This window comes from Hippopotamus amphibius, chromosome 8, assembly GCF_030028045.1.
Source record: "Hippopotamus amphibius kiboko isolate mHipAmp2 chromosome 8, mHipAmp2.hap2, whole genome shotgun sequence".
Lineage (NCBI taxonomy): Eukaryota > Metazoa > Chordata > Mammalia > Artiodactyla > Hippopotamidae > Hippopotamus > Hippopotamus amphibius.
This window is the reverse complement of record NC_080193.1, coordinates 90,625,864-90,637,442: the sequence shown is the minus strand read 5'-3', so window position 1 is coordinate 90,637,442 and position 11,579 is coordinate 90,625,864. Positions and strand designations below refer to the sequence as shown.

The 11,579-nt window shown below is 41.3% G+C and overlaps 1 protein-coding gene across 2 annotated transcripts in view; it reads right to left on the bottom strand.

Annotated features, from left to right (window-relative positions):
• Positions 1 to 5,519: 5,519 nt before the first annotated feature.
• The window catches only part of PECR (peroxisomal trans-2-enoyl-CoA reductase), a 43,955-nt gene continuing 37,895 nt past the window's right edge, over positions 5,520 to 11,579 (bottom strand). The window contains exons 7-8 of one of the 2 annotated variants that reach the window (XM_057746754.1): positions 8,778 to 8,882; positions 5,520 to 6,301 (exon numbers count right to left, since the gene is read on the bottom strand). In XM_057746754.1, the coding sequence (XP_057602737.1) occupies positions 6,275 to 6,301; positions 8,778 to 8,882 (132 nt within the window). In that variant the 3' untranslated portion in view covers positions 5,520 to 6,274. Of the gene's footprint in view, positions 6,302 to 8,770; positions 8,883 to 11,579 lie in introns of both variants that reach the window. The other variant, XM_057746753.1, reaches the window with a different exon arrangement.

Genomic DNA, 11,579 nt, shown 5'->3' with positions numbered 1-11,579 from the left:
ATTTGCATGGAATATCTTTTTCCATCCCCTCACTTTCAGTCTGTATGGGTCCCTAGGTCTGAAGTGGGTCTCTTGGAGACAGCATATATATAGGTCTTGTTTGTGTATCCATTCCACCAGTCTGTGTCTTTTGGTCGGTGCATTTAGTCCATTTACATTGAAGGTCATTATCGATATGTATGTTCCTATTACCATTTTCTTAAGTGTTTTGGGTTTGTTTTTGTAAGTCCTTTTCTTCTCTTATGTTTCCCGCTTAGAGAAGTTCCTTTAGCATTTGTTGTAGGGCTGGTTTGGTGGTGCTGAATTCTCTTAGCTGTTGCTTGTCTGTAAAGCTTTTGATTTCTCCGTTGAATCTGAATGAGATCCTTGCTGGGTAGAGTATTCTTGGTTGGAGGTTCTTCTCGGTCATCACTTGAAATATATCATGCCACTCCCTTCTGGCTTGCAGAGTTTCTGCTGAGAAATCAGCTGTTACCCTTATGGGAGTTCCCTTGTATGTTATTTGTCATTTCTCCCTTGTTGCTTTTAATAACTTTTCTCTGTCTTTAATTTTTGTCAATTTGACTACTATATGTCTTGGCATGTTTCTCCTTGGGTTTATACTGCCTGGGACTCTCTGTGCTTCCTGGACTTGGGGAGCTATTTCCTTTCCCATGTGAGGGAAGTTTTCAACTATAATCCCTTCCAGTATTTTCTCAGGTCCTTTCTCTCTCTCTTCTCCTTCTGGGACCCCTTTAATGCTAATGTTGGTGCGTTTAACATTGTCCCAGAGGTCTCTTAGGCTGTCTTCAGTTCTTTTCATTCTTTTTTCTTTATTCTTTTCCGCATCAGTGATTATCACCATTCTGTCTTCCAGGTCACTTATTCGTCCTCCTGCCTCAGTTAATCTGCTATTGGTTCCTTCCAGTGTATTTTTCATTTCAGTTATTTTGTTGCATGTCTCTGTTTGCTTGTTCTTTAATTCTTCTAGGTCTTTGGTAAACTTTTCTTGCAACTTTTCAATCTTTGCATGCAGTCTTTTTTCAAAGTCCTGAATCATCTTCACCATCATTATTCTGAATTCTTTTTCCGGAAGAGTGCCTATCTCCTCTTCATTTAGTTGTTTTCGTGGGGTTGTATCCTGTCCCTTCATCTGGTACAAAGTCTTTTGCCTTTTCATTTTCTCTGTCTTTCTGTGGCTGTGATTTTCAGTTCCACAAGATGAAATAGTGCTGATACTGCTTGATCCTGCTGTCTGCCCTCTTGTGGAGGAAGCTGTCTAGGAGGCTCGTGGGTGCTTCCTGATGGGAGGGACTGATGGTGGGTTGGGCTGGGTGGGTGGAGCTCAGTAAAACTTTAATCCAACTTGGTGGGTGGAGCTCAGTGACACTTTAATCTGCTTGTCTGCCTATGGGTGGGGCTGTGTTCCCACCCTGGTGGCCATTTGGCCTGTGGCGGCCCAGCCCTGGAGCTTACAGGCTCTTTGGTGGAGATAGCTAATGGTGGACTCTGGAAGGGCTCACGCCAATGAGCACTTCTCAGAACCCCTGCTGCCAGTGCCCCTGTCTCCGCAGTGAGCCACAGCTGCCCCCCACCTCTGCAGGCAACCCTCCAACACCAGCAGGTAGGTCTGGTTCAGTCTCCTATGGGGTCACTACTCCTTCCCCCTCGGTCCTGGTGAGCACCCTTTTTTGTGTGCCCTCCAAGAGTGGAGTCTCCATTTCCCCCAGTCCTGTGGAGGTCCTGCAATCAAATCCCGCTGGCTTTCAAAGTATGATTCTCTGGGGATTCCTCCTCCCATTGCTGGACTGCCAGGTTAGGAAGCCTGATGTGGGGCTCAGAACCCTCAGGACTTCTGCAGTATAACTGTTCTCCAGCTTGTGAGTCACCCACCCAGCATTTATGGGATTTGGTTTTAATGCGATTGTGCCCCTCTTACCACCTCGTTGCGGCTTCTCCTTTGTCTCTGGATGTGGGGTGGGTTTTTTTGGTGAGTTCCAGTGTCTTTCTGTCGATGGTTGTTCAGCAGTTAGTTGTAATTCCAGTGCTCTTGCAAGAGGGAGTGAGCGCACGTCCTCCTACTCCGCCATCTTGATTCTTCCCTAGTTAATAATTCTTTACGTTAAACGTTCCCTGTTCAAATGATTGTGTAGCATCTGTGTTGTGCCTTATAGTGATAGATACTCCAGGTAAGAGTTTGTCTTTCCTGTTCACAGGGACTCAGACATCACTGCTATCCAGGGGCTAATACAAGGCAGGATCCACAGGTGTGGAATCCCATGCACCAGCATCCAGCCAGGTGATCACAGTGGGTCTCCAATCATGCAACCATTGATTGTGTCACACCTCACACTTCCAGAAGCAGCCAGCCTCACAGGGGACTACAAAAACCAAGGCATGGACTTCCTAGGTGTTACAATGGTTAAGAATCTGGCTGCCAATGTAGGGCACACAGGTTCAAGCCCTGCTCTGGGAAGATTCCACATGCCTTGGAGCAACTAAGCCCGTGCACCACAACTATTGAGCCTGTGCCCTAAAGCCTGTGAGCCACAACCATTGAGCCCCTATGCTGCAACTATTGGAGCCCACGTGCCTAGAGCCCATGTTCCACAACAAGAGAAGCCCCTACAATGACCCTTGCACCACAGTGAAGAGTAGCCCCTGCTCACAGCAACTAGAGAAAGCGCCTGTGCAGCAATGAAGACCCAACACAGCCAATAAATAAATAAAATAAATAAATTTATATTAAAAAAAAAACAAACCAAGGCACAGCTGAAGTGCCACTGACCCTCTGAAACGATGGAGTACCATCTTTCAGGATGTGTGACCCCATTGGCTTTGGGAACAGGCTGGGAACCAAGGAGTGGAAGAGGGAGTGGCCCTACTTGTCATCACTCTCTAAAATCTACCATGGGACTTTGTACTCCCTATCCCTGCAATTCTGGGCTCTGTGGCATTGGAGGTCCTGGTCCCAAGGGGGTAACTCTTGCCAAAGGACACAGCAAGGTTCCATTGCACTAAACCATGTCTGATTCCAGGGCACTCTGGACTCCCTGTGACCAGGTACCAGTTGGTGAGAAAAGGAGTTGCCATGACCAGCAGGAGTCAGAGATACTCCTATACAGTGGGGACAGGGAGGAGGAACACATGTGGAACCAGGTGACCCACTGAGTGCCTCCTGATAAAATTTGCCCCTCTGTGACTGTGACTGCACATGTGTGGCAACCCTGACTGCAGTCCGAGCTGCTTCCTGCCCACTTTTCTCTTCTTCCCTCTTTTACATGTATCAGACTCCATCACGGTCTGAAGGCTATGGATGCCTTCTTGGGCTCCGTGCCCTTTATCCTCCACGGGCACATTCCCCAGAAGTCTCATGAAGTCTTACTCTGTCTTGGCATCTCCTTCTCTGAGGACCTGAACTAACACAAGCCATGAACCAAAAGAGTAGTGTGTGTGGGATGGGATAACATCCACAAAGATCATCTTACCAACAACCTCTTTTGACATGTATAATTATAGAATTGTTTTTGGTTTTCTCTAGATGTCTTTTTTTTCCTGTTATATGTCTTTAGCACCACGATCTGTAGCACTTAAAATAATGGAGAATTTTATGCTGGAGAGGGTGTGGAGAAAAGGGAACCTTCTTATCCTGATAGCGGAAATGTAAATTGGTGCAGTCACTATGGGAAATAGTATGGAGGTTACTTAAAAAACTGGAGTTGCCATATGATCCAGCAATCCCAGTCCTGGGTATATATCTGGAAGAGATGAAAGCTCTAACTCGGAAAGGTACATGCAGCCCAATGTTCATAGCAGCAGTATTTACAATAGCTAAGTCATGGAAGCAACCTAAACGTCCATCGACAAATGAATGGATAAAGAAGATGCAGTGTGTGTGTGTGTGTGTGTGTGTGTGTGTGTTTGTATGTATATCTCTGTGTGTATACACACACACACATATATATACAATGGAATATTACTCAGCCATAAAAAAGAATGAAATAATGCCATTTGCAGCAACATGGATGACCTAGAGATTATCATAAGTGAAATAAGTCAGACAAAGACAAATATCATATGATATTACTTATATGTGGAATTACCATATGTAGAAAATGATACAAATGAACTTATCTACAAAAGAGAAATAGACACAGACACAGAAAACAAACTTACAGTTACCAAAGGGGAAAGGGCGAGGAGAGATAAATTAGGAGTTTGGGATCAACAGATACATACTACTATATATAAAGTAGAGAAACAACAAGGATCTACTGTATAGCACAGGGAACTATATTCAATATCTTGTAATAACCTATAATGGAAAAGAATCTGAAAAATAATATATATAAATATATGTGTATATATATCTATATCTATCTATAAAACTAAATCACTTTTCACCTGAAAATCACCTGAAACTAATGCAACATGGTAAATCAACTATACTTCAATAAAAATAAATAAATAAAAGAGAATATTGGGGAATTTTAAATTTCTGTGCATATTTTTTTTCATTACTGAATGCCCAGCTCCTACTGTAATGCTGAGCATATAGCAGGGGCTCCAAATCACTAGCTGAAGGGATGAGTAAGCCTATTCAGGAACATCTAGTCCACAGCAAAATTTACCAAGTGTGTAGCAGAAGAACATTATTGACAAGACACTATTACAACACATACAGAAATCCTGGAGAGCAGAGTTAGGATTCTAGAGCACAGTGACAGCTGAACAAGAAGATCTAGTAAGGAGTTGGAGCTAAGTTTAGTGCTACGCAGGGAGAGCTCCGTGTCTTAAGCAGAAATAAGCAAATAACCTACAGAGATACAACGAGTTGTCAGCACTCAACGACACGAGGTACTTTGAAAAGCAAGCCCTGCTTCTTCCATCTTCTGCACCAGCCTGTGCTGGGGCCACCCTGCCCTCTAACATGGCTTGCAGTTCTTAGGAGCTGTGATATGTTATTATCTCCAAAAGCCTACTGTTAAAACATAGGCTAGGAGGAAAAGAAGATTTCTGATTTTTCCACATTCACAGCAGGAACACACTGTTTACGTGAGCATGGGCTCCCTCTCAGGTGACCCTGTACTTGTTCACACCCCAGAGGGAGAACCTCCTTACATGCTGCACCCAAGGCATCTCATTAGCCTATCCTAGTCCCGGACCTGCTTGGGATGCTGATAAAATTGCAGATTCTGGGCTCCCCACCCCAGAGCTTGGTAGATCATATACTTTGAACCAAGTGTTACTGATAAAGAAAGAAACTACTTCACTTGAAGAGGGAATAAGTCAATTTAAAGAGGTTTAATTAAGAGAAAAAAAAACATACATAATTTGTAGATGGCACTTCAGAAATCAGGATAACTGCCAGAAAGGATCAACTGAAGGCAGAATACTGAACCCTAATATATTTACATAAATTTTAATTAAAAAAAGTTTTGCATACAAAAGGAGAAACATGGAGAAAGGGGAATACTTTGGCTAAGAAATCAAGACACATACAAAGCACTGCAAAAAATACTACTTATTACTTTATTTTTCTTTTTAATTAAGAAGGTTTACACAAATTTGACTTCATGAACAAATGACACATCAATAATTACATAAAGCTTTATTGATCCAAAAGTATTTGCCACCAAAAATAAGGAGATCAACTCGATGATGGGTGATGCCTTAGAGGGCCAGGACAGGGAGGGTGGGAGGGAGTCGCGGGAGGGAGGGGATATGGGGATATACATATAAATGTAGCTGATTCACTTTGGTGTACCTCAAAAACTGGCACAAGAGTGTAAAGCAATCATATCCCAATGAAGAGCTTAAAAAAAAAAAGTCATTGTACACTTCTGTTGTAAAAATCGTAACGATGCCACAATTTAGATTTAACTGCCCACCTTTACAATTAAATATTAAAACCTTTTAGGAGAGCATGATACTTCTATCATTAATTTGAAATTATTTCACTTTTCAAATACCTTTCTTAGAAATAAAAAGTATAATCATAAAGTATGCTAATCTCTATTCTTAAAAAATTTTTTTGATTACAAGCTAAAGGGCATTGGTCTGGACTTTAAAATGCATTTATTTCAGGAACAGCTTTTGCATAGATGTAATTGGTAAAATTAAAAAACCAGGATATGAGTTTTCCATACAGATTATAAGTTCCTGTAAAGTACAGAAATTCATTGCAGAGATGTTAAGGCATTTGGGGATAAAGGACACGTCCATGTTTCCTTAGCTTAGAGCTTGGTTCTAAGCTTAGAAGCCTCTTTCATCGATTTGACAACAGAAAGGTCCCCTACTCCCTCAGGCCAGTTGTCATGATCTGTTAAGTAAGTGGAAAACCTCAGGTCAGACACAAATCTATTAACCTCATTAGTTCTCTTAGTTTCCACCAAACCCTCTTGTCATTTTCGCTGGTTCACCCCTTTTCTCAGAAAGAAAATAGAAATTACTGGAACAAATGGCAAAGGTTTGGAGAAAAACCTCAATTTGAATCCCACCTCTATCACTCAGTAGCTTTTGTAGAAGTTACTCTTGGAGAAGAGTCCTCTTCCTGAGCCTCAGTTTCCTCATCTATTAAAGGGGATAACAACATCTATCTGCTAAAGTTGAGAGCGTTCATGTGATTCTTATGTATAGCACTGGACATAACGTAGACATTCAATCAGTCTTACCTCCTTAATAATAATACTTTCTAAAATATGCTTACTTTGTACCAGACATTTGGAGCTGCCCTCCACTCCCAGCATCCAGTCTTCCATCTCCTCTCTCCAACAGCCTCAGTTTCCATTTAGAAAACCATGAAGTTCTGGGGAAGTGACCCTACTCAGATCACCGACTGATCTAAGTCATAAGTACACATTCCCCTGGCTGGGGTTACTGGTCGAGTGTGGTTACTTGCATAAGCTGGTCCCAAGCAGAAGGAATCTTAGAATTTGGCTAGAAATACTGAGTTGAAGTCATTCCCTCCCCTCTGTCTCTGTTCAGGTGAATGTGAACAAAGAAGCATGTAGCTTCAGGAGTGGCAGGCAGCTGTCCTGCAACCAGGAGAGCCTACCTTAAGTTATGCCCAACATCACAGCAGCAAAAACAGAGAGAAAAGAAAAAAAAATGCCATTGACAAGATCACTGAGCTGCAGAGTCAAGTCTCACCTGCTTTTCATTTGAGACAACACATTCCCTCATTGCTTAAGCCAGTTTGAGTTGTAGCTAAAAGCATCCTATCTGACACAGGACTTTAACTGTGTATTAACTAATCTAATCCTCCCAACAGCTGATGAAATAAATACTATAAGGGACCTCACTTTATAGAAAAGAAAATGAAGGCTTACAAAAGCAAATTTTCCCAAGAACATCAGCTAAAAAGGGTATAAGCCAAGCTTCCATCCCAGGCATTCTCACTGCAGCGCTGGCGATCTTAAAGAAAACTTCAGAAGCAGAGGCTGAATATTCCCGCTCATTATTTGGGGGCAGTGTATTCTTAAAAGATGGATGTGGCTGCTTTCTTTGAACACTTAAAAATGTTTTTTGTATTGATAAAAAACAGTATTAGAATTACAAAAGAAAACCACTTCACTGGAGGCCTGGAGAAACAGTCACCTTGAGTTTTTTTTTCCCCTTTAAAAAGGAAAAATGATATACCTCACTGTAACAAATACTGACTCAACTCCACTGGAGAGGGAAGTGAAAACAGTCTCCCCCCACCCTGGCTACTTTAAATACTATCAGAAAAGAATACTGTGTAACCATGTAGGCATTTCTGTATTTCCCAACGAGATCCTTAAAGGCACAGTGTCATGCACATCACCACAATGGTGCTATCAGTAAAGGAATACACTGGAGGGGGAAATAAGAAGTAATATTACAGATCCAAACTAATCAGTGATTAAGGCAAAGTAGGGCTGAACCTTTGATAAGACTATTAGCACACGAAAGGGTAGGCTGAAAAGAGTAGGTCCCTGATAGGAAATTCAAATACACGTATGTTAGAGCAGCCACATTTTAATTCGCTAGTAGCCATTTAATCAACTATCTTTAGCAAGTTCAAACACATTTGAATTTCATAATCTTTTCTACATTTTGGGAGTGATTAGTTTGGACATGCCTTGGATCCATGGATGTGTTTCGTCATTTGTGAAATTAGGGTACTAGACTGATTTTTTAGGACGCTTCCAATTCCAAAGTTCTATGGTTTAGCTATAAGATACACACACACACACACACACACACACACACAGAAACATCTGTGTGTAATGTCTATATTTGACTGAGCCTTATAAAAGTGCTGTTTTGTACACTAAAAATGAATGAATGCAGCAAATTCATATGGTTTCACTCAATCTACAACCCAAAGATAGTGTTAAATAGCACCATATCATCCATCCCCACCTAACAAGCCTGATTCTTCTGCTCAGATACACAAGCCACTTACTGGAGAAACAAAGAGAAGTTAAATCTCAAAAGTACGGCACCTTCTTGCCTCTGCTCTCTCTCTTCCTTGTACATACACACTCATATTGAGAACATTTTTCAAGGTTAAAATTCTACCAGCCTATGTATACGCAAACAACATTTTTAATATGTAAAGCTGTGTGCTCTAATAAAGATATTTAGATATTTTCTGGCCTAAGAACATTGCCTTTAGAAATCATATGATGACTATATATATTTTGTACATTTTTGATGTTCTACAAGGAAAAAAACCCATAGCTCCGAAGTACCTAAAGAAGTTCTGAAAACCTGAACAGGAGAAGGTGTAAAGGGAGGGACTACTCATTTCTTGACTGCTCACCCGGTACCTCAAATCCGTGCCTGTACAGAGACTGGCCCCCATCCACACCAACCAACTGTCCGGTGATAAAGGAAGCTGCAGGAGATAGCAGGAAGCATACCAAGGAAGAGATCTGGAAACAGAAGCACACACGTGCATATGAAAAATCAGATACTCATTTTTGACTGCTTCCCATTCCCAAGTAAACACATCTGAAAATACAGGACTGTAACGTGAATCCTACAGCCTAGAATGCCAGTCTTTGTGCACAATCATCGAAGGTACATAGATAGATGCCTTTTTCTATTTGAGCATCATTAAAATCAGGTACATGACTAGGGTGAAGGCAAGATAAAAAGAGCCTTGGACAGTGTCGAACGAAAGACACAACGTGAGGTGAACACAGTGCTCAGTGTCTGCTCTCTCCCATTTCAAATAATTCAGTTCCTTCCATGATCCTCACTGTTTTCATCACCACTGCATGACTTTTATAGTTTTCTCCCTGCAACAGTCATCATGTCTGTATAACAATAAACTGGCATTCTAGTTTGTTTAGTCCATGGTCTTTTCAGGCCAAGAGCCCAGAAACTCAGAGCACAGGAGCTTTCTACCAGAGGGACTTCAGAATCCCAGCAGCCCTGAAAAATACAAATAGGTAACTGATGAGTTCAGGAACACCTATTCCTCAAACCAAAGAGTTTCTCAAAGGGTGATCTTAAACTCCTGCATTAGAAACCATGGGGTGCTTACTGAAACTCCAGACTCCCAGACCCCACTTGAGATTGTCTGAACTGTAAGCTCTGGGGCTGAGGCCCCAGAATCTGCCATTTTATCAGGCTGCCAAGCAGGGCTGGGACTAGGGTGAGGCTAACAAGGTGCTTGGGGTTAAGGGTGCAGAGGTCAAGGGGACGCTCACTATGGGGACAGATCCTTCCCCTGTGCAACCCTGAGAGCAAGTGAGTCCTTAAATACTGTGTTCGTGCCTTGCTTGCTTCACCCCAGTCCTGGTCCTGCACAGAGCATGATAGCGTGTCTGTTTACATGGCTCTGCCTCTTTGAGGCTCTGAGACCCTGGAGGGAGGCAGAGGCTTCTCTCCATCCTTGTGTCCCCAGCAGCTAGTATAGGACTGCAAGGTCTGAAATGGAGGCCACTAGCCATATGACACAACCAAAACATTTCCATACAGCTAGCCTGAACTGAGATGTGCTGTAAGTGTAAAACCACATACCAGATTTTAAAGACTTGGTATGGAAAGAAGAAGGTAAAATAATCTCATTAATAATTTTTATAATGATTATATGTTAAAATGCTAATGTTTTAGATATATTGGGTTAAACAAAATATATTTCCAACTAATTTCACCTCTTTTTAAAAAATTTTTTAATGTGGCTATTATGAAGTTTAACATTACATATGTGACTATTATTACCTTTCTATTGGACAAAGTGGTATAGAATCAATAATTAAAAGTTCCCACATTCCTGGGAAACGGTTGATGGGGCTGGTAACAGGTAACCATCAGAACTAGTTTTACCCTGTGTAATCAATCAATGATAACTTGCCCTGTGAACACATTTTGTTAGTCAATTCCAATCAACGAGAGCTCCTTGACCCTGGAAGTTAGCCAATTAGGAAGACTCAAACCAATGAGCTCCTTTCTGAGTGTCAGCCAAACAACAACCCTCTCACCCAAGTAACCACGACTTCTGACTTCTGGAAGTCTGCAAATCTCTAAAACCATACTTCCCCCCAGAAAAAAAAAAAAAAAAAAGGTCAACAGTCTACTCCAAGAGACTATGCCTGACACACTCTCTTGTGTGGTTTTGTGCTGAGTTTTGTTTCAAATATTGAGCGGTGGCCCCATCCTTTGACAGTGTTTAGCATAAAATAACTACTTAATAAATTTTGGCATAGCGAAGGAGTCTTTTCGCATCTCTTCCCCTTAAATAAAGGGATTTTTTCATTGCCTAATTCCCAATACAGTGTTTTGCCAACAGACTAAGTACCATTAAATAATACTGAATTGAACTGAAACTACCTGCGAGGATTGATAAAAGACATAAATATCCGCACACACACAAAAAAAGACATAAATATTCACGATGCCCGATTTACTTTTGGAGCTCAACATGGAGGTAAAATGAACTAATAAAATTTTTATAATTACCAAATTAGGCACTATTATAATACCTTCAGATAGATTCTTCATAACTTTCATTTTAATGGAATCCAGTTGACAGACGAACTTGAAGTACTAAGTCAGGCATTTTATCAATAAACACTACTGGAGTCTAGCAACTTGTATCCACGTCATCTATGTGGGTAACATCTCTTTTAACTCAGTTTATCTGTTTACTTTCAGCTTTGTTTATTAAAGACCATAGGGATTTTAAATAAGAAGACTTGGGTTTGAATCCTAGTACCATGACCTAGGTATGGCCTTAGGCAAATTATTGAACCTCGCTGGCTCTTGGTTTCTTAATTTGTAAAATGAGTATATAGTATAAGTACAAGCCATTTGAAGGGTCTGCCAAGGGTTGCATTCCCTTTCTAAGAGATGCTGAACCACAGAAGCTCTGGCGGTTCCTTTTAAAACTGCAGTTTCATTGACAGCTACATTGACCCTTCTGACTCAATCCCAGGAACTGTCATTTAAAAGAACCTCAAGAGGGAGGGGATATGGAGATACACGCATACATACAGCGGATTCACTTTGTTGTACAGCAGTAACTGGCACAACAGTGTAAAGCAATTATATTCCAATAAAGAGCTTAAAAAAAAAAGAAGAAGGCAAGTCATTGATAAGTAGTTCCAAGCAGTTCACCAATA